Raw genomic sequence first — 23583 nt, 5'->3', positions numbered from 1 at the left:
TCAGAGGAAAGGGAAAGGGGTTCTCTTTCATGGGGTCTTAAGACAGAAGATCATCTGAGGTGGCAGGAGAGCAAGAGAATTTGGAATAAAGAAAATGTTCCTTTGTCAATTCTTCGAGAATCCACCTGCTTATGTGGGAAGAAAGGCTGCTGAGGAACATCAGATAGCCCCCCTCCCATCCAAATCAGCCTTCTAAATAAAGTGGCAGCTTCAGGCCAGGGACTGTGCTAACCCCAATACCATGTTACTGCTTGCCCTCATTTGTTTTCAATTCTATGGTTTCTTTCTATTGATGCTAAATGAGCTTCGTTTTCCATTGACAAAAATTATATAAAATTTTTTCTCTAAAAATGTTTTTCTCCTAAATACATTTTTTGACTATAATGATATGGTAGAAAGTACGAAGCTGATATGAGTTGGGTGAGGTGCAGGTCTAGAAACCTTTGTGAAGGTAGAATGAAAAGGCCTGGAATTAAAGAACTGCTATAATGGGAGTGTGATGAGGGAGCCGGGATCACAGGCCTAACATAAACTCTTATTCTCTGCACAGCAATCTGCACCTTAATTTTGTTAAGGGGGAATTAAGAGGGAGGGGGCCAGACAAATAAAACCTCAGATTAGCTACTTATTTACATATGCTAGCCAATAGATTATCTTTCAAGCCCTTATTTGTACTGGGCATATGTGATCTAATCGATCAGTTCTGCAAACACTCCTTTATATAAGGCATGACTAATCACAGAAAATCATCAGGGATATGTAACCTACAAAACTCAGGTCAGGGCATAGAGGGGGGCTGTTTTGGAAATGGAAGCACTTGCTTTGATAGAGTCCTGTTATCACTACTGCTGAGGATTCCATCCAAGAGTCAATCCACAATGATTGATTGATGTGTAATGTAAACTTAAGAGCTATAATATTAGTAAAATTTTGGGTTTTGATTGTGGTGCTCAGGGCTCATTTCAGGCTCTGTGCTCAAGGATCACTTTGGCAAGCTCCAGGAACCATATGGGATATCAGGGATAGAACCCAAGTCAGTTAAGTGCAAGGCAAGTACCTTATCTGCTGCCATATTACACTGGTCCCATCACTGAAAACATTTGATGGTGGGTGTATTAATCTCACATGCCATGCACAGGACTCCAAAGTTAGCCAACTCTGCAACAAAAGTTTATTCATCTATAAAATGGGACCAGAAGAAGCAATTCAAGATCAGAGACATGGAAAGGTCTTGAGAATAAAGACTTGGGTTGTGGCATCTCTTGAGGCAATGCCCAAGTCTCTTGAAAGCAAAATCAGGTTTCAGGGAGTGAACCCAGACTTTAGCTCAGTTGGTTCAGAATCAAAAGTACAGGGGGGGCATCAAATCATGATCTAGTGAGCTCCCAAGCAGGTCTGAAGTCCTCCCATGAGTTTTCACTTTCTGCACTTCTAGAGGATGCTTTTGCCAGTAACTCAGTGGGGAGAGTGAGTCCATTGAGGATGGTTCCTTTTCCACACTTGCAATATATGGCCTAGAAGGAGGTGGAAGTAGAAGAAAGGCAAGTAAGGGAAAGTTCAGGAAGGAGGGATTTCTGAGAGGACTCTCAGGATATCCACACCCAGCACCTTCTATGTGCCCAACATAGAGTGTTGGACTGGTGCCATTGGGCAAGGCAGAGACCTTTCCTGAGAAGGTCACAATCAGAGACTGAGGCCAGCTAGTAAGATGGGCATGTTAGTCGTAATGGTGCTGAGAAAGAGGACAGTGAGATCAGGGGAAGGATGTTCAAGGAAGGATGAGCAGCAGAGCCTCTTGGAGAGGCCTTAGAACTGATCTGTGAAGAACAATGCGACAGAACTCACCAAAGGGAAGGAAGGATTTGGGCATGAAGAAGCAAGTTCCTGGCAAATAGAACAGTGAGTGCCAACAGGAACAAGGAATGTTCTGGAATCAAAAGCAGATGCCACCGATTAAGTACAGGATGTGAAGGAGAGTGATGGGATATGAGGCCAGAAAATGAGGCAGAATTTTCTGCCCAGCAGGACTTTTGTCAACTCCACCTCTGAAGGGACATGTGGGTGTCTTTGTGGTTGTCACAACAGAAAGCAGAAGCCAAGACTTGTTCAATGCTCAGAACAGTTCCCTGCAGGGTGGAATTGACCCACCCACAGCAAGGACCATCTACAGTTCCATGCTGAGATCCTGAGCTGTCACTGAGGGCTTGGGGGGGTTTGATCTTCCTACAAAAGAGCCACCGAGAATATTTTTAGTTCACTTAATTTGTAAAAACACCACATCCACATGGTTCAATAGTCAAAATAATACAAACCATACAAAGAGGTCACAGTGAGAATTCTTCCTTCCAGGCTTACAAATACCCATTTATCTAGTAGATTCTCCCGAAATAGCTATCCAATTTCATTGATTTCTTGTCTAGTTTCCTTAAGCAAATACAAGCAGATAAAACATATTTTCTGGTGATCAGTCTGCATGACAGATACCATTTTGTATAGAAACAAGAGTGTTTGTAAGATGAATTTCCATAGGTGGATTTTTTTTGTCAGTGAATCAACACATTTTATCATATTTTAATACATGTGTTACATTGTTCTCTGTATGAATCATTCTCATCTGTTGTCCCATTGACAAAGTATCAGGCCTGTATTCATGCATGTAGCAAGGTGATTTTTTGTCAATCTGCCAATAGTAAGAGAAAAATAATTTGTATTTCTTTTATGAATATTGAGGGGGCCAATGACAGTTTTATGGCTCCTGTTCCCCAACTGTAAGGTTATAAATCTGATTTCCAACATCCTAGCATCATTGCTTCTCAGTGGCTCTCATGTGGTCCCTGGGCTGTCTTAAAGGGTGGTATTTCAAGGTGCAGGACCCACAGTGAGCATCCTAAGTAATTCTTCGGCCTTTGCTTACCATAGACATAGCAAGAACGAAAAGGAAAGAAAATGAGAATTCTTTAAAAAGTCATTTTGAACAATATTTCAACTTGAGGGGAAATTCATGCATGATGTCATTAGCTTTTCCATTCTTTTTTATGTTTTGTTTTGTTTTGTTTTTGGGCCAAACCTGGCATTGCTCAGGGGTTACTCCTGGCTGTCTGCTCAGAAATAGCTCCTGGCAGGCATGGGGGACCATATGGGACACCGGGATTCGAACCAACCACCTTTGGTCCTGGATGGGCTGCTTGCAAGGCAAACGCTGCTGTGCTATCTCTCCGGGCCCAGCTTTTCCATTCTTGACAACTGTGAAACTGTGGGTTTATTTTTCATATAGGTGGAAGGAGTTGAGGGCATTTATTTCTATGATCTGCAATTCTACTTTCATGAATTATTTTGTTTATTTGTGGTACTTACTTCTATATAGATATTTTTCTAACTTTACCACACTAACTAATGGGTCAATCATTTCTCATATGGCTTCTAAAATTTCAAATACAGGCCAAGATATTTTCAAGACACAAGTTATGAAAGAATAATTTCATTTTCCTCAAGCATTTTTACAGTTTTTACAATAAGATCTTGGTTCTATTTAGAGATTACCCTTAGGGTAAATTGTGAAGTTTGTTTCCAATTTAATATTTTTGTTCTAGATGGCCACCCCCATTGACCCAACACAATTTATGGACACATATAAGCTTTGGGATATTTTTGTTGTTATTGCTGTTTTTGGTTTTTATTTGTTTCGATTTGGGTTGCACCCATCTGTGCTCAGAATTTACTCTTGGCTGTGAACTCAAGGATCTGGCAGGCTTTGGGGGATCATGTGGGATTCTGGAGATTGAACTTATGTTGGTCACATGCAAGGCAAACACCTTACCTGCTGTACTATCTCTCTATCCTCAGAGTTTCTCATTTGAATGACATCCAATTGAACTCTCTTTGGTTGTTTGTACTTGTGTGGTAACAGCTAAGAAAGAATTACCATATTCAAGAATTACCTCATTCAATGAGCCCTAAACTTTATTTTAAAAAGTCTGTGGACTTAGCTCTTATATTTCGAGCATCAGTCCATTTTGAGTGACATTTTGTGTATTGAACAAAGTAATTATCCAGGTCACTCTTTAGCATTTTATTATTTATAGCATTTATTATTATTTTATTCTGGTGAAGGATTTTCTTCCCCCCCCCCCTTGAAAGGACTGGGCACTCTTTTTGAAATTAATTGGCCACAGAAGGACTGGCTTGCTTTGCTTCTAGGTTCTCTGTTCTATTTGAACTTTATGATCCAACAGTATTGAGTAAACAAGCCCTTCTTTTTTCACACCAGTCTTGACCCCAGCTTTATCATGAACTAAATTCCCATTGATGTTTAGGTTGTTTTCTGGACTCTATCTTGTTCTGTTACTTGGTCTGTTCATTCCAGTGATTCTTTGAGACTTAAGAGGGTTCATTCCCAGATTCACTCTTTCAGAAAACTATCCAGGCTGCTCACAGGGAGAGCAGATTTCAGGAAGGAAGGACAGAGCGAGAGAGACCAGGAGATCCTCTTGCCAAACCATTGTGATCTCCACAGCAGAGACAGCGTGGCCTGGCCAGGTGGTAATGAGGGGGTGAAATTAATGGTACCTGCAGGGGCCATACCTAATTCCTGCTCCCTCACTCCTCACTTTCTATTTCAGGGGTTGGATGAAGAAGAAATCCAATATCAGGACTCAGGTGGAAAAGAAAGCACACACCATGATTCAGGAGGAATTCCAGAAGCTGGGACCCATCAAGTATGTGATGTGGAGATCCATGGGGGTGGGCAGAGCACTGGGTATTCACTGGTACTTGGCTTTTAGCCCAGCCCTGGGAGTACTAAACTTTGGGTTGCCTTTTTAGGCCACTGGCCTGGGAACTTGGACATGAGGGGCAGGAGAAGGGTTCTTGCCCCATATAGGGTGAGTGCCCTGAGCCCCATATAGTGGAGGGCCTGAGACATGACTGTCTTCCTTGCACCCTTGCTTTTCAGAAACATAGGATTAATAATTGCTCCACAATGGGATTTTTCTTTCTCTGCCCTTCTCCAACTATGTCCTTTCTGTCACTATCAGCCTCTCAGAGCATCTGTCAATCTTGTTCTATTTCCTGTCCCCCTCTTTCTCCCTCTTTTTGCTTTGAGACTACACCTGGCGGTGCTCAGGGCTTACTCCTGGCTCTGCTCTCAGGAGTCTCTCTTGGTAGTGCTAAGGGGACCATATAAGATGATGGAGACCAAACCTTTGTCAGCTCATGTTCAAGGCAAAAATGGCCTCCCTACTGTACTATTGCTTAGTCCCACCCTCTCTCTCTTTCTTTCACGTCTCTCTGCCTTCCTTTCTCAGTCTCTTGTTGGCATATTCTTGAGACTCTCCATAAGTTCTGGGGAGGTTCCAGGTGAAAATGAGATACATAGTTTGGGGAAGAAGAATGGCTGGGTGTTTACGAAGGGTACTAAGGGAGTATGTGAACTCCAGAAACCAGTTCCCTGGGGGGTACACTTCCCTTCACTCTGGGGGCTCCCTGGGGTGTGGATTTCTCTTTCTAGCTCCTCTGTAGTGAGGCCTGGGCTTACTCACACTGAGTGGGTCCCTGCCCATGTCCTTCCCCTGCTGTGGCCCACACAGATCCCAGTGCTCACCTGGGACTCTGGTGTCTGTGCCACAGGTTTGCTGAGCAGGTGATCTTCGTCCTCTTCTGCTTGTTCGCCATCTTCCTTTTCACCCGGGACCCCAAGTTCATCCCTGGCTGGGTCAACGCCTTCCTTCCTGGGTAAGATTCTGGGGAGCTGTGGGTGGGACCCCACCTGGGCTGGCCTCCTGCAGCTGGGGAGCCCCAGGTATGGGTTTTTCTATTCCTGTCCCAGGGAACTACTCACAGCATCTGCTACGCTAAAGAATTTCCATGTGGCTGATAAAGCATTTGGCTTCTTGTGTGTTAAGATTTTGATTTTGGCAGCAAACAAAACTGGGTTTGATTGTAGCTCTGCCACAGGCAGATCAAAGCAAATCACTCAATCAAGCAACATTTAACTGAGAGCTCAGAGAGGGCTTGTCCTTGTGCGTACCCCCAGCTCAATGGTGGACACACACAGAAGCAAAGAGTTCAGGGCCAGAAGCAGTTCAGCCTTGTATGTACAAGGTCCAGGTTCTATCTCCTGCCCCACAAACAAACAAATAAAAGCCCATACAAACAACTCAAAATCACAAGAGTTCGAAAGCCAAATACAGAAAAGTTTAGTGAGCGAACTGAAGGAGAGAGAGGGGATGATCTAAAAGAATGGAAGTTGAACATGGATTGTGGATGTTTGGGGAAGAAGCAAAGGTAAGGGAGGAGAAAAGTCAAAAGAAGAGAGAGCAAGCTCATCTGAAGAACTGCAGGGAACCTGTGTGACTACCAGTGGAGGTGGGAGAGTTAGACAGGGCATTGCTGGACAGCTGAGCAGGTCTGGCCAGTGTGAATGAGGCAGTAGGGCAGGCCTGGCATGACTAGATGGATCTATTCGGAAGGAGAGGAGGACCACAGGCATGTAAGAGGCCAGAACAGAAGGGCTTGTCCCACATGCATACATTTGGGTATTCTGTCACAGTGACCACATCCAGCCATATTGGGTAGACTTCTCTTTGGGAACCTCAGGTTTTCTTGGCCCCCATAATTGAGTAACCTAAATTTTGATCTCTTGCTATGAAGAATAATCTATATCATTTAAAGGAGCTAAGAACAGTAGTTTTTACAGCCATTCTTTCATTTTTTTTCAAAATTTAGATGCTTTTTTTTTTTTAGATAAACAAGGGTTGTTTTAAATATTCCATCAATACAAAGAAAGAGAAAATCACCTAGAACCTCAGCCTCCAATTCTGATAGTCATTTTTCTGACTTAAAATAAAACCCAATGAGGCTAGAGAGATAGCATGGAGGTAGGGTGTTTGCCTTGCATGCAGAAGGACAGTGGTTCGAATCCCAATATCCCACATGGTCCCTCGAGCCTGCCAGGAGTGATTTTTGAGTGTAGAGACAGGAGTAACCCCTAAGCACTGCTGGGTGTGACCCCAAAACAACGAACAAACAAACAAAACCAACCCAACTACGGACTCTTCTTTTTTTAAAATGTATTTACTTCTATTTTTTAAAGTATTGCTATTTTTAGTATGTGAGATATCCCCCTCCCCCACCCACAACTATCCACTGTGAGTTTTGATTGGTATTTCTTTAATTACAGCAGTAGGGACCATTCTGGTCCTCTCATCCCATGGATGATCTCTATAAAAAGGCCTTCGTTAATGACTGACTCTGTGCTCTATTGAACTGGGAACAGAAATGCCCAGATTCCAAGTCCTTGTCTTCTTCATACCCAGTAGCTGCTGAGACTAAGAGATTCCTCTGTGAAATGTTAGGGACCTGCTTCTAACAGGGGAGAATAGAATCTCATCAAACATACTGGTATCCTGGGTTGGGGTGATGAAGTGAAATTTTTAGAGGGGCTCTGTGGCATGCTGAACACAAGCATTGCTGCTTACATGAGCTGTGCTGATTTCTGGAGCAAGCTGCCTGTCCCAGGAGGAAAACAAGCAGATGCTGGGCACAGGCAGGGCTTTGGAGGCCATTCCTGGTACTTTGCTCCTCCAGGTTAAGTGATCAGGGCCTGACACCCTCCCACTAACTCTCCTGCCTTCTCCTGTCCTCACCTAATGAGTTGCTGGGTTGATGATTGAGGTCACATGCTCTGGGTCATTTCTCTGGGACTTTGTCATTCTAGGTATGTTTCCGATGCAGTCACTGGCATGACCATTGTCATCATCTTGTTTTTCTTCCCATCCCAAAAGCCCTCTCTCAAGTGGTGGTTTGATCTGAAAGGTAAGACAGATGCTTGGGGGGTGTGGTCTGAGAACTGTGGCCTGGAGGTGGCCCCACAAAGATCCTGCCTGTATTCCTGTCCTTGTCCTTGTCTGGGCCTTTTGGAGCTTATCCACGATGAAGAAAGCTGAATATGACAGGGCAGGGCATCCACTCACAGCCCAGAGCCCAGAACAAGAACTTTCACACTTTTGGGGAGGGTAAGGTGAGATTTCAGACCATACCCAGCAGTACTCAGGGGCTATACTTGGCCCTTTACTTAGGGGGTCACTATTGGTGCCTGGAGGAGACAGATACAGTGCCAGGGATCAATTGGGGGGTGGGGGTTGGATGAAGGGCAAGTGCCTTCACTCTGTCCTCTCACTCTGCACTGAACTTTCACAGTTTGATATGGTTGAAAAGCACCAAAAGAAAAAATATTCATGACATGTCCATGAAATTTAAAGCTTCAGGGCCATAAATAAAGCTTTCCAGTTCTTCAATAAAAAAAATGTGCGCACATTTGTTTTCTTAAGTTACAGCAGCACAATAGCCCTTGATCTTGCCTCAAATTTTCCCTCAAAGCCTCTACTGACTCCAGACCCCAAATACTTACTTCCATGGTCCTTAGTAGCAACACTGGGCCTTGAGATTGCTCAGGGGCAGGCCCATGGGGCTCCCTGCAAGAGTGCCAGGAGCAACATCACTTGCCCTTCTGACACAGACCATCAGTGCCATGGCATCCTACCCCAGACCTAACCCCACTTTTTCAAGAATAGGTCTCAGGAGAATGATTTTAGTTGCAGTTGAATCCTTTTCCAGGCATGGGTAGAGCTGGGACATCTGAAAGAGGAGGTTGACAGTTTTTGGTCTCTCTGGGTCCCAGTTCCTCCTTCCCTCCCTCAACTCCATCTGCTCCTGGCTGTTGTCATAGAACTTGTTGATGATTCAGAAACTTCTCTTGTGACCCCAAAGCCTCTTCTTCCTAGAGCTCCATCCTTGGTGACCTCCCACAATTTTTACCCTTATTATCAAGGAGACAGCTTGGGGGAGGAGAGGGCATGGGGGAGTGGGGTGATTTTGGGCAGTTTTAGGGTCTAGTATCTGAAAGATCACATAAAGCAATGAGCTCTGTATAAAAGAATTTTATTAAGCACAAGTCAAGCAAAAATAAGTCCCAAAGCTGACTTGTCAGGGCCATATCCCAAGGAAGGAGAGCAATCTTGATTGCTAATCAAAAGTCATTTTATACTCAAAAACTACACTGTCCAGTGGTCCTGGAAAAACACTAGGTACTTTGTCAGCTCATTAGTTGTTTCCATTTAGGGATATAATTTTTGTTTTGGGTAAAACAAGGTACAATCTAACACTTACCTTGCATCATGCTGATTTTGGACAAAATAATGGGCTTATGAGCAACAGCCTGAAAATTTCCCAGCAGAAACTATGGTAGGTTTGCAGATACGTCTTACTTGCTGAAGTGTTTAGGTCTCAAGTGGATGAGGTTTTGGTCAAAAGTCTATCCAGGAGATGAACCTCAGTATCTGCTGACAGGCCAGGTGCACCATGTTGCTCTATGAGTCTATGGCCTCTCAGAACATGCAATCTCTTTCCTCAGAGTTGAACAGAACCAGGAGGAGCTGTTGAATGTTGATCTAGGTCAGCTGAGTGTTTTTACACTAACAGAGAGATTAGATCGTGTGGATTTTAAGAGAAGGGCTTACTTTGAGCCTTCCAGTTATAGAGATCAGAGGAAGAAAAAGAGACATAGAACACATAGAGGTGGAGGCCACCCTCAAGAGGATTGACCTCTCTGAGGAAAGAGATTGGTGCTACCAGTCAGGGGATGTAGTGTTGATTGGCACCCCATAACTGGATCCCAACCGAGTGTGGGGAGGGTCTAGCAGTGGAGGTGGGCCTGGCATGGGGGCTACAGAACCAGGAGAGTTGCTACTCTGGAATAAAATTCGGCAAAGAAGGAAGGAGGCCTCAATAGGGTGGTGGAGGAAGTAGGTCATCTTCTTCATGCATTGGTAAAACCTTAACAGATATGGTATCCCTCTTGTAATGCTTCACCTGTCTTATTGGGAGAATATTTTGTTAGCAGGGGCAGGGTGGCTTTAGCCAACAGGGTGGTCCTCCACCAAGAACCACCAGGCTATAATGTAAGGAATTTGGTCAGAGTGCTTGGAATTAAAAATTATTTCTTGAGGGCCAGAGCAATAGCGTAATGGTAGGGTATTTACCTTGCATGTGGCTGACCCAGGACGGACCTCAGTTTGATCCTCGGCGTCCCATATGGTCCCCCAAGCCAGGAGCGATTTCTGAGCATATTGCCAGGCCCCCCACCCCAATGTTATTTCTTGAGTTGAATAAATTTTGGTGAGTGAAACATTCCTTCTGGAGGCTATCCTGACCCAAACATTGGCTACTCAAGTCGATAGAATGCAGTCAACTTTCTGGGATCAACCTATTCACTGGAATACTTAGTTCAAGCTTGCAGGTCCTTAAAATTCTGGAGGACCACAGACAAAGCCTTTTTTTGCCTCTTTTGTGTTGGTCTGTCCCATTGTGAGAAAAATGAGGCAAAGTGTGTCAGAACAAGGCAGACATACAGAAACCAAAACTGACATCACAAACAGTCACTCTTGTGGAGAGACAAAGGCTGGCACACAAGACAAACTAAGGAAGAAAGAGACTCCAGGAAAGTTGCCAAACTGAGTTGGCTTTCTCCTGGGCAACCAACCAGGTGTCCCGTCTGCCACCTTGGTCTTGGGGAGCAATATTGTGTCCAGCTTCTCCCTGCTCTTGTCCAGACCATGAGTCACAGACAGACAGAGGACCTCTAAAGGACCAGATGAATCAGTTGCTGACTGTAGTGCTCTAAGGGCTATGGATCCTGGACAAGCCCAAATGTTAGGGTCCAGGATACACAAAACAATGACCACACAAAACAGTGAGCTCTGTATCAAAGAATTTTATTAAATACAAATCCAACAGCAAACAGAGTCCCAAAAATGACCTGTCAATGCCATCTCCCAAGGAATGAGAGCAACCCCGACTGCTAGTCCAAAGCCTTTTATACTCAACAACCACAATGCCCCTTGGTCTAGGACAAACACTAGGTGCTTTGTCAGCTCATTAGTTGTTTCCATTTAAGAATATAATTTTTCTGGAATTGAGGAAACATTGCCCTCAACTTTTTATTATTCAGAGAATTAAGGAAACTCTGGTTAACAAGTTTGCTAACTTAGTAGCAAGGCAAGCAATGCAAGAAATCCTTTAGGCAAATGAGTTATAAGTTATGTTATTGCAGTTATAAGTTGGTCCAGGGGTGTGAATTATTTTCCCCTGATGGGTCCACATATTTCACCAAGATGACAGTCCTGTACTAATATAATGACTGCACTACAATTAAGCTTCATTATATTCAAGTCTACACTCTACAGCAGGGGTATCAAACTCGTGGCCTGCGGGCCACAAATGGCCCTCTGTACAACATTTTGTGGCCCTACCCTAGAGGAATCTTTTTTTGTTTTGTTTTGTTTTAATTGTTTGGGTTACACCCCCAAATGTTCAAGGCTTACTACTGACTTTGCACTCAACGATCACCCCGACTTTGCCTCCTTCGGCCCCCAGGTAAATTGAGTTTGAGACCCCTGCTCTACACGCAGTGGGTAGGCTGAGTGGCTGCTATTGTTAGTGGAAGAAAGATCAGGGTCTGAGGTCTCAGATCTGTAGATTTTTTCAAGTGAATCTCCATATCTAAATAGCCCTGATTTTTAATGTTGGCAGTGAATTGGAAAGCGGATATATGTAATAACCCATGACAAGGGTGGGTGTAGGAAATCTGAAGGTCAGTGTGCCATCTCAGCTGGGGAGGTCCTATGAACAGGGTGCCCATGGTCTTCTGCTGAAAGGTTGCTTGAGCCCTGGACAATGGTCAGTTCTGAGAGAGAGAGAGAGAGAGAGAGAGAGAGAGAGAGAGAGAGAGAGAGAGAGAGAGAGAGAGAGAGAATTGGTCAAGATCATGGTGGAAGTTCAAAGGGAACCCAGATGTTCTTCCCTCTGCCTCTGTCCTTGGCCAGGTCTGTGCTGCTCTGGTATGTGGTCCCTTCTGGACACCAGGTATCTGCTTTTGTGTTTGACCTTGTCAAGGATGAGGTGAGGGAGCTCCCACTTTCTGTCTCCATCCCAACTGCAAGTGTCACCTCAGAAAAACCCTCCTGATTACTTCATCTCCTAGAGGCCCCTCCTCTATCCCTCCAATGCCCCTCCTAAGGCCCTGTCTTCTTTCTCCTCATAGCATATGGCAATTCTGAAGTGACATGACTAGTTCATCCCAATTCCTCTTACATACTTTGTTAGGAGGGACTTGTCCTGTCTGGACCTCTTCTGGACCCCCAAAAGGATAGCATGGGTGGGGCTTTGATATAGAGAACTACACTCCCATGCACCATAGGTCACTGGGGGCTGTGCCCCATTAGATTTATGGGAGCTGTCATCCCAGATAAGGTCACTGGGGTCCTCAGAATAGAATTAATCTCTCAAGTCACAGCTGACACAGATCTAGGCTGCATCTGGAGGTCAAGTCCATGTCTAGCTAGCTTCAGGCCACTGCTCTAGCCACTGACCTCCTATGGAGCAGCCTAAGGGTCAGAAGAAGGCTGCCAAGAGGGAGGGGCAGTGGCAGGTAGGTGGGACACAACAGAGACCTGGTGTCTGCATCTCAGACCCTGTGTAGCTTTTCCTCTAACTTGGGGTCCATTGACCCCCAACATCCCACTTCCCACTCTGACTTATGGTGTGGGCCCCCACCACTTCTCCTTTCCAGACCTGGCTGCCTCTTTCATAAAATAGAGTTTGATCATGGGACTGTTTAACCCAGAGAAGGTTGTGAAGAAATGTTGTACATAATTAATTCAGAGAGATCCAGAAAGGAGCTGTGGAAGTCATTGATTAATGTTCAAGAACTAGAAGGATTCTCAAAGTGGTGACTGCATGACTGAGTTGGCCTGAAAGGTGGGAACCCTTCCCTAACCCCATTGGCCTCCTGTCAGCCACCAGGGGGAAAGCTCATGCCAGGAAACTTTATCCTGCCCAAAAGTATTTATGGGCAACTAGAGGTGCTGGACATGGCACAGCCCTATGAGCTCCTCAAAGCAATGCCCACCTGTCCTCATGTACTTCTAGGAACTCCAGGAGCTGAGGGCTGGGGACTTGAGAGGCAAGTTCACATGTCAAGAGCAGACCATGAGAAAAGGTCCAGAGGGGCTGCAGTCTGGGGTCCAGCTCCCGTCTCAGCCCTATCCAGGGTGGGTGCTTGAAGGTCTGAAGCTAGGGTGATCACTTTCAGGTCTCTAGGCCTACCCTGAGGACTTGCTCCCTAACTTTCTGTTGAGGAAATGAACCCACAATTTCTTAGGCTCTCCCATTACTGCTACCCTTCCTTCCTTCCTTCCTTCCTTCCTTCCTTCCTTCCTTCCTTCCTTCCTTCCTTCCTTCCTTCCTTCCTTCCTTCTTCCTTCCTTTCTTTTTTCCTTTTTCTCTTCCTCCCTCCCTCTCTCCCTCCCTCCCTCCCTCCTTCCTATCATGCTTTTTTTTTTTTCCTATCATGCTTTTTGACAAGGATCTTTTTTTCCTGTCCATGAGGGTGAGAGACACTTGCCCGGAAGCTGAGGGAACTTAAGAAATGCCTTCATTAGGAGGCCAGATCACCCCCTTATTGTGACATAAGTTTTCCCCCAAAGGCCTGGAAGCAAACTCCAGAGCCAGACTGTGGCTTCTGGGGAACCTCCAGAGACCCCACATAGCTTGTTGGGCCTCATCCTCTCCTCAACGTGGGGCTCTGAGCATCAGTCCTGAGTACTGAGTCTATTCCCCTGAGCTCAGCCAGCTGCTGAATCTGTTCTCTCCACCAGCTCCCAGTGTGGAGACACCACCGCTGCTGACATGGAGGAAGGCCCAGGAGACGGTGCCCTGGAACATCATTCTCCTGCTAGGAGGGGGCTTTGCCATGGCCAAAGCCTGTGAGGTGAGCAGGGCTGGGGTGTAGGCTTGGCTCAGAGGAACAGCTCCTGCACTGTTCGTCGTGATCTTGGATCTCTCATGGCTCCTTTCTCATCCTGAGAGCTGGGAATGTGAGGAAGGCAGCTAAGACAGGTCCCTTGGGAGCCTGCGATGAGCCTTGCACCCATCACATGATCAGCTGGGTCTATGAGGCAAGGATTCACCTCATGTTCAGCACAGTAGGCCTTGCCCATTCTGCTATGACCAGCATGAGTACATCAGTGTTTTGGCTCTGATTCTACCAGATTCTGTGAGCTCTGAGGTAGGGCTGGGTCTAGAATGAGGGGCAGATGCAAGGAGGGAAGAAGTTTAGGGCTCAGAGAAAGAATGACTCAGTGTCTACTGTATACCAAAAGCTATCATTTTTCAGGAGACCCTGGGGTGGGGGTGGGTTACTGTCCCCATTTTACAGACAGAAAAACAGAGACTTATTTTTTTGCAAACTCAGGCCTCAGACATGCACAGGTGCTTTATCACTGAACCACATCCTTGACCCCCAAAGTCAGCAATTTATTTTTGGGTTTTGAGTCACCCTTGGGAGTGCTCAGGGCTTACTCCTGGCTCTACACTCAGGAGTCATTCCTGGTGGGAGTTGAGGGATTATCTATAATGCTGGGAATTAAATCAGGGTCAACCATATGTAAGGCCAGTTGCATTAGCCCCTGTGCTATCTCTGGCCCCAAACAGCTGGCATAAGTAGCTTTCTTAAGATTATACTGTTACATTTCATGTCAAAGCTGGATTTTGACTCTAGCCCATCTGATTTCAAGGTACAGGTTCTTATGGGCTTACTCTCAGGATCCCCCGACTCCTGAGGCACTTTGCTAGCGCATGACCCCTGAGCCCTCAGGCACCCCAACCAAAAGGCTTGCTGCCCCTGCTGAACAAGACACAATGAATAGGGCAAAACCATTTGCTTTGCTGCAGCCAGAAGCTGGTGGAGTCAGAACCAGTCTACAGCTATGTCCAGACTGCATCCCACATATGTGTCCCTCTCTGACCCTTTTAAGTTAACCAGTTTGTGCTTGAGGGCTGGGTCTGAAACTCAGGGAAAGTAAATTTTCTTTGCTCTCATTCAAAAATACCACTGTTCCATTTTTGGCCACCTGGCTGTGCAGGATCTGGTCCTCAAGGGAATGCTGATTAGAAGTACAGGCCAAGAGCTGGAGAGATAACACAGTAGATAAGGCACTTGCCTTGCATGTGGTTGACCTGCATTTACTTCCTGACATCCCATATGGTTCCTCTCAGAGCCACCAGGACTAATACCTGAGTGCAGAGCCAGGAGTAACCACTAAGCATTACTGGGTGTGACCCAAAATGAAGGAGGATGTACAGGCGGAGGGAGAGCACAGGCTTGAGGATGACTTTCTGAGTCTGAATGCCAACTTTTCCTTTCCTCATTGGGGCACTTCAGGCAAGTGCTACACCCACGCTGGGCACTGTTTTCCCACCATGTGTGGATGGAAGGCAGGGCAAAGAGGACATATTGAGGACAGCCTGCACTTTCTCTGTGCAGGGAGTGTAGGCTAGGGAGATGTGGGATCAGCCTATGCTTTGGGGTTGCACCTGCAGATCTGGAAGTGAAGGGGAGCTGTGGAACAGACCCCCACAAAGCCACCATCAACCCGGAATGAGGAGCAGCTTCAGGTACCTTTATTGCCTAAATTTGTGGAGCCCAGAAACAGTCAGCTCAGCCTGCAGCATTTAAGATAGCCCTTCTCCTGGCAGTGTGTGGTAGTAGGGCTGCTCAGCTTCTCTGCGCCTACCCTTCCTTGGGAAACGTACTTTTATGTTAAATAAATAGCAGCTACAATGGAACAGACTTGAAGAGGTGGATGAGCAAAAGTGCTGCCTAGTGCGTAAAGACCAAAGAGATCAAGTCACTGATTCTGGGCTGTACCACTCAGAGTGGGTAGAATTGGGAATTGAGCTCTGACTCTTCTTAGCTCCACTCCTATGGGAGCTGGGTCAGGGAAGGCTTCCAAGAGGCAGTTTCCACGCAGACCATGGGATGCGAGATGCAGAACATGCACCTAGGAGCTGCAAACCTCAGCAGGAATGTCAGTGGGGCCCACTTAAGCTATTTAACTAGTTTTATGTTTGTTTGATGTGTGTGTGTGTGGGGGGGGGGAGAGGTGTTTCTAGTTGTTGTTTTAATTTGGGGAGCCGCACCCAGTGGTGCTCCAAATTTACTCTTGACAGGTGCTCAGGCGACCATATGGGATGCTGAAGAGCAAACCTAGGCCAGCTGCTTTCAAGGCGAGCGCCCTCCTCGCTGTTCTATTGCTCTGGCCCAATTTTTCTTTTTTTCCCTTGTTACATAAGCCCACACATACGCAGGAGGTCTTAGAGCCGTAGAGTGGGGCTCATGCGGGGTTCACACACACACACACACACACACACACACACACACACACACACACACACACACACACACACAAAAGGAATGTGGGGTGGTGATGGTGGAAAAGATGCCAGATACCGAGAAGGGAAGATCCTAGCCTGAACCTCAGGGTACAGGGAACAGGCCCCGCCCCCAGCGGCTTTTGGAATTTGGGGCAGCAAGGCCAGGACTGGGTGGGGGCTGGGTGAGCGCCCCGAGTGCTGGGCATCCAGGCTGGCAGCATGCCCAGGCCTAGGCACGGGGCGGGGCTTCTGTTCAACAAGGGCTTTTGTGTCCCTGCCCGAGGAGGGACGGGAATCCTCAGAGCACAGCCTGCTCCCTAGCCCCACCGGGTCCCTGGGAACCCTGAGCCTGGCAGTGTTGGAACCCCAAGGCTAAGTGCCCCATCGCTTGCTTCCTACTACTCGGTGCTTGGGCACCCTGGAGTGCCTGCATCCTCCCAGCGCTCTTCTGTAGTATTGATTCCCCATATACCAGGTCCAGTCTGAAGGCTTATGTGGCTCCACCACCCCTACACCCCAGGTCCAGTCTCTTGCCTCCAGTCTCCTGTCCCTGCAACCACAGGACTCACTAGAACTCAGACCTTGTCATTGCTTTTGACTTCCTGTGCTCTTGACTGAGCTCTCCAAGTTCTCACTCTTCAGAACTCAACTCTGAGATCATCAGGCCGAGCTCTCAGTGGCCCTTGATCTGGTGGTCCACACAGATGCCAGGGAAGGAACCCCAAGTTCCCACGTTCGAAATATGCCATCTCCCTATCTCCACGCCAGCCTTTTGTTTTGCTTTCTACCTTAACTCCTAAAACTATACCATTCATTTGCTCAGGGCTGATCCCTCTTACTAGAATTAATACCCCTGAGATGGAGAATAAACCCCTCTTCTCCACCCCTGGGGGTTGGGGGCTGCAAGAGTGCAGGTGCAAAAGTGGCCATCAGAGGACGAAAGCATGCAGAACAGAGATGGGAGCCATGACTTGAGCTCAGGACTTCCCTTTCTTGGAATCTCACTTGTGCTGGCTTGAAGTGGCTTCATTTGGTGCTTCCATCTCATCTCCCTTAACCTCCCTCCAGGAGTGCATCTACAGACATGCTTCGGGGCTATGAAATCAGAGTGGAGCGCCCCCCGCAGACTAGACCTTATTTTCTGCGGGCTGGAGACCAGAGCTGTTTTGTTCTTGTTCTTGTTGTTATTTTTAAATGACTATTTTTATTTACTTGTTTGTGGGGAGCTACAGCCTGGCAGTGCTCTGGGCTTATTCATGAGTTAGTGCTACTGGGTAAGTAGTAAATTACTCCTGGCTGTTTTGGAGGAACTGTGCAGTCTAGAGGGTTGAACCCAGACACTAACCTTCATTTCCCTGGGTATATTTTCATTTTTATTTGTTGGGGCTCAGGGTTCACTCCTGGCTCTGTGCTTGAGTCATTCCTGTACTGAAGATTGAATTGAGGTCAGTCATGTTTGAAATAAGCACCTTAACTCTGGGACTATCTTCTCTGGCTTCTGGTCCAATTTTTTTTAATTATGTTATTCCATTAAGCAGACTGATGACATTATTAAGGACCCGATTCTGAGCTCAATGTTCCATTCCCAGGATGAATCATTTCACTTACTTGGATAAACCTAAACGTGTTTGTGCCTCAGTTTCTTCAACCACGGGTGTCATAATATTCTTTGCCACTCGATGTTGTCACGAAAATGAAATATATTCATATTAGCAAAATACTTAGAAGCCAGTCTGGCACAGATTGTATTATATTATACATTATAATCTATTTGTTAAATGAAATAACAAATCAGACTCAGTACTTACTGGGTGCAGGAACCATATACATATTCATTTAATCTACCATAATCTTTTAAAGAACAGGGCCGGGAGGTAGTTCAAGTGGTGGAACAAATGGCTTACATAGACAGGCTAGTCCCGAGCATTGCATGGTCCCCTACACACTACTGGGCATCATCAATTTTAAAAAATTAAGAGTAATGGAACAGAGACATGCATTAATTTGCCCCAGGTCACACAGCTTGTTAACAATACAGTGATTTAGTTGCACGCACATTTTCTTCTTTCCTTTAATCAAATGTGCTGGTTCTCTCTACATCAGAATTATTACATGGGGTTGGACACACACAGTTGAGTCTATTGTGATTCATGAGCCATCGTTTTCAGGTTGTTTTCTATGGAGATTAAAAATCTAAATACACTTAACTTGTTTCATTAACCCCCTCCTTGTCATAAAAGACATCAAAAAGAAAATGTCTGTTTGAATTAGGAGAACAGAAAGGGGGCAGCCCCTCAGGCTTCCTCCCAATCCTGTGTCTGGCCTCAAACACCTCTGAGTACCTATAGGTGCCATAGGAACTCAGTTTGACCTCCAGAGCCTGGGCATGTCTGCATGGTCCCCACCTCAGCTGATGGCCTTGGTTCTTCAAGTGTTCTTCAAGTGTTTCCTAAAGTCTCTCTTTCCTCCCAGTGGTGACCAGCCATCAGGGCTACTGCTATATGACATTACTTATTAGAGATGATAAAACTGAGCCCCAAGGGGGTGAGGGACCAGTTGGGGATGACCTGGCTGGAAGAGGCCATGAGAGGAACAAGCTGAGTCCTTTTCCTCAGTCTCTGCCTGTACTGGTGCTGTCTGAAGAGCTGAAACTTCCAGAATCTCTAGAAAAGGCCTTTTGGAGACCTCTTCCCCTACCAGAAAACTGTAGAAGCTGGGAATCTCCTCTCAGAGTTACCAGCACCTGCATCCTCCCACCCCAGACATACTTACCCCATGGCAGAAGCTCAGCTGAGACCTTGATTGCCAGAGACTGGATTTCTCCTTAGACATTGGCATTCTTGCTCACAAGCCTTCTCCTTTCTAGGGCATAGTCTTCGGCCTCTTAGACAGAGCTGAGGCCTGACCTGACAGGACCAGGCAAGGCTGGGGGTGGGAACAAAGTGGCCCCATTTTTTTCTGGCAGAGTTCCCAGAGCCCAAGGCGTTTCCTGAGACTTTTGCTCAACATGGGCCATCATTTCACTATCAGATGAGAAGACCTTGATCTTCCCAGATTATTTTAAGCATTTAAAAAAAATAATAGGGTCTAATGCTGTCAGATTTCTGTGCTGTAGTCCAGAATCCAGTATTTTTGCTTATCTAAATTGGGATATTTTTAGTTCTCAATAAACAGTGAGCTTTCTATTAAACAGACAAGGAAGGCATAAAGCTTTGCAGGTCAGCCAGAGAGTATTGGTGCCAGAGGATGCTGGGTGGATGAAAAGGTGTCCTTAGATGTCTACTAGATTCTGAATGGCAGAGGACCAACTCAGCTCTGGCCAGATCAACCTCTGGGTCTGTAGATTTGCATTCATAAATACAGTAATCTGGAAGAGCCTGGGTCGCTGGGCTGGAACAGTACCAAGAAGCACCACCAGGGGGAAACATCGGACACCTTGGGAGCTACGAAATCCCTTTGGGGACTTAGTGTGTTTAAGGATGCATGAATGGTGTGTGGTGGAAAAGACATAGATATTAGTACACAGAATAACAAGTTAACCAAGTCTGGGCTGGAGAAAGATGGACAGAAAGGCTTCTTGAACAGAGGGACAAGCACCTGTCATTCTGGAGGCACTCATGCTTGCAGGTCCCTGGCACCTCACCTCAGTAGTGGTGTCTTCTAATCATGAATGATAACGCAGTGTTGAATTTGGCCTAAAAAGATAGGATAGTGGGTAGATAATTTGCCTTGCATGCAGCTGATCCAGGGTTGACACTTAGCACCACATATGTTCCCCCAAATCACACTAGGAGAGATCTGTGAGCAGAGCCAGGAGTAAGTCCTGAGCACCTGCTAGGGATGACCCCAAAACAACCCCCTGCAAAAATGCAGTGTTTTGTTTTGGTTTGGTTTTTGGGTCATACCCGGCAGCGCTCAAGGCTCAAGGGTTACTCCAGGCTCCACGCTCAGAAATCGCTCCTGGCACGCTCGGGGGACCATATGGGATGGCGGGACTCGAACCAATGACCTTCTGCATGAAAGGCAAATGCCTTACCTCCATGCTATCTCTCCGGCCCCAAAATGCAGTGTTAATAATGTCAATGGGTGTCCTGTTATTCTTGTCACAGTAATTATTATTATTTATTACAAATGTCTATCATTGGTAACAGTACTCGACTGTACTGCATTTGTCATCTCTTTCTGACATATGCTTGACATACCATACATTTAGTATATCTATTATCTGGTTGATATAGAGGGATATGCTACTACAGAACATTTCTAAGGTTAGGAAGCTGATTCTGTATAGAGACTTGTAGAAATATTGGACATTGGCAACCAGGCATGGAACTACTGTATTTTCCACCGTATAAGACAACTTTTGAAACAAAAAAAAAGTCAACCGAAAATCGGGGGTCATCTTATATGCCAAGTATATCCTGAAAAATATTTCAATATGCCGCTAAACGAAAATTGTCTGAATATTGCCACAAAACGAATTTTCCAACTCGATCCTGCACCAATCACTGCCAGGCTGCTTGGACCGCCTCTCTAACTCAGCCAATCCAAGCAGGCTTTTTATGCATGCAAATTAGACAATGTTCTGGACCCGAATCTACACTGTAAAAAGCCTGCTCAGATTGGCCAGAGTCAGAGAGGAAGTCTATTACAGTATAACCTTTGAACTTTTGCTTGTTGTGATTGGCTCACTGTGGTACATACAGTTGCAGCACAGGAACGTTCTGTCTGATACAGCGAATATAGGCCTAAACTTATGTTTTAACTGCAAATTTAGGGGGTTGTCTTATACGCCCAGTCGTTTTATACGCTGGAAAATATGGTATATCGCACCAAAGGCTCCATTCACCTCTCTCAGTCAAGTCAGAACAGCCTTTGGGGCTCTGTGGACATAGATGAGTTAGTTTGGGCAGCACGGTAACCAGTTCAAGCTCAAACAGGGTGCCTCCCTACACTTCCATCTCCCTGCCCTGGGTCCCAGCCTTTCAGCAGGGTGGCATCTACATAAGCAGTGACCTGCCTCCCCCTGCAGGAGTCAGGGCTGTCCACGTGGATGGGGGGACAGCTGCAGCCCCTGGAGGCCCTGCCCCCCTTACTAGCCGTGATGCTCATCACCTCTGTCATCGCCTTCTTCACCGAGTTCGCCAGCAACACAGCTACCATCATCATCTTCCTGCCAGTCCTCGCAGAATTGGTGAGGCCCCTTCTGGGGGGTGGGGGGGTGGGAAGGCAGAGCACCTCTCCCCACACAGCCCCCAACCTCTCTGTAGGATCAGGAGTCACTACACTAGTTGCTACCACTCTTCTCTCTCAAAGTACATAGACTTCAGAAGCACCATTTGTTTTTAAATATATGTAGCTTGTTTTGTTTTGTTTTGCTTCAAGGCAATTCCTACACCAAGTCAATATTTTTGAAATGCACCAAATTACCTCCAGTGGAGAGTTTTCTGGGACAATGTAGGTTGTCATATTTGGATTAAGAAGGAGCAGAGAATCAAGGAAATCTAAAAGCTTAATGGGGACACGGCAGGAAGTACTAGGCCCTCTTCAGAAAAAACATTGAGGGCAGAGAATTCTGGGAGGTGGGGGGGGGTGGGGTTCGAGTGGAAGATGTGTAGCGGCATTCCTGGCCTCTACCACTAGGTGCCAGCAGCACACCTAAATGGTGACCATTGGAAATGTCTACAGGCAGCCCTGCCGGAGAAAGGGGTTCCCAGTTGAGGCCATTGCTTCCCAGCTGCCACAGGCAAGCAATTTCTGAAAGAGTCAGTGACCCCCACAGGGAAGGGATGAGATGGTTCCCACCTTACCCACGGGTTCTCAAGCTCAGAAAGAGCAAAACCTGTGTGGTGAACCAAACCTGACCCTAACCCTAAACCAGGGGAGAGCAGGGAGCACTTTGTTCTCAGCAACTTCTCCCACATCACACATCTGAGTAGTTTGGGTGACAGTGTCAGTGCTTTACTTTTCTGCTGCTTGTAAAATCCACAAGAAGTGGAAACACTGTCCCTTCAATGATATGCCAGTGAACTGATGATGCTCACAGAGCACTGAGCTCTCAGTGTCTCTAAAATCCTGGGAGGGAGGCTCAGAAGGAGGTGCCCGGAGGACAGCTGTGAACATTTTGGGGGGAAAGCACCAGAATAATATATTTGTATACATGTGACTTGGGAGCTTCGACCACCACAGCACCGGGAACATTGAGGTGGGGTCAGTCAACCCGCTGACCCAGTTATTTTGGGTGAGGGGAGCGGACTAGCTGTTGGACCATGTTCTCCATGCCAGCTCCAGGGGTCTAGCCGCCTGTGGGTTTCCCCAGCTCATCCCCTGCTATGGCCCCCAAAAGTCACTAACGGAGCAACTTTTTTCCTTTCTCCCTCTTGCCACCCCTTTCTGCCCATCCCCGCTGCTTCCTTGGTGTCTGTGCTTTTCTTTGTGTTTCCTTTTCTGAGCTGTCCCATCTGTTTCTCTGCTTCTCTCTCCCTTTACCCTCTTCCCCACTCTCCATCCTGTCTTTCCTCTCTCTCTTTCTTCCCCTTCTCCCTTCCTCTCTTCCCCCCTCCTCTCTCTTCTCTCTTTCTCTCTCGTCCTCCATCTTTCTCTCCCCATCTCTCCTGCATTTCTCTGGGGCTTATTCTCTCCCACCCTTCCATGGCCCAGGCCATACGCCTGCGTGTGCACCCCCTGTATTTAATGATCCCCGGCACGGTCGGCTGCTCCTACGCCTTCATGCTCCCGGTGTCGACGCCCCCCAACTCTATCGCCTTTGCCTCTGGACACTTGATGGTCAAAGACATGGTGAGTCTGGACTGGGCAAACATCTAAGCAGGGCTTTTCTTCCTCCCATTTCTCAATGAGCCACTCTGAGTGGGAGCAAGATGGAGGAACCTTCTGGAAAACACTCTGGGAGGCGCCTGGTGGGAGACACTGAAGGGAAGCCTAGATCTGTGGCTCCTTTCCACGTTGCTTCTGAAACAGGAACTCTCATCTGCATTTCTGTGGGCTCTGGGCAGATTCTAAGTTGGTGTGCTCCCTGGGTCATAGAATTTGTGGGTCTCTGCAATTCTCCAGAGCAGAGGCCCAGCAGGATAAATGTGGAGGGAAGAAGACAGAACACCAGTAAGAGGCAGAGATGGAAGAGTGAGGAGAGTCAGGGGGTCATGTGTGTGCTGAGGGCCTCAGGGGACTCAGGGGAGCAGTGGGGGGGGGGCTGGTGTGAAGGTCTCCTATATGCAACCTTCCTGGACCACAGCAGTGAGCAAGTAGGGGAGGTCACACATTCTCTAACTCTGTCTTCCTTTCTCCCCTCCCTCT

At 46.7% G+C, this 23583-nt stretch overlaps 1 protein-coding gene across 1 annotated transcript in view; it reads left to right on the top strand.

Annotated features, from left to right (window-relative positions):
- The window catches only part of SLC13A3 (solute carrier family 13 member 3), a 72737-nt gene that overhangs the window by 47142 nt on the left and 2012 nt on the right, over positions 1–23583 (top strand). The window contains exons 7-12 of the mRNA XM_049780519.1: positions 4620–4715; positions 5626–5730; positions 7715–7812; positions 13713–13825; positions 21302–21463; positions 22930–23067. Of these exons, the coding sequence (XP_049636476.1) occupies positions 4620–4715; positions 5626–5730; positions 7715–7812; positions 13713–13825; positions 21302–21463; positions 22930–23067 (712 nt within the window). The remainder of the gene's footprint in view (positions 1–4619; positions 4716–5625; positions 5731–7714; positions 7813–13712; positions 13826–21301; positions 21464–22929; positions 23068–23583) is intronic.

This window comes from Suncus etruscus, chromosome 9, assembly GCF_024139225.1.
Source record: "Suncus etruscus isolate mSunEtr1 chromosome 9, mSunEtr1.pri.cur, whole genome shotgun sequence".
In the NCBI taxonomy this organism is placed as follows: domain Eukaryota; kingdom Metazoa; phylum Chordata; class Mammalia; order Eulipotyphla; family Soricidae; genus Suncus; species Suncus etruscus.
This window is presented reverse-complemented; position numbering and strand designations above follow the sequence as displayed.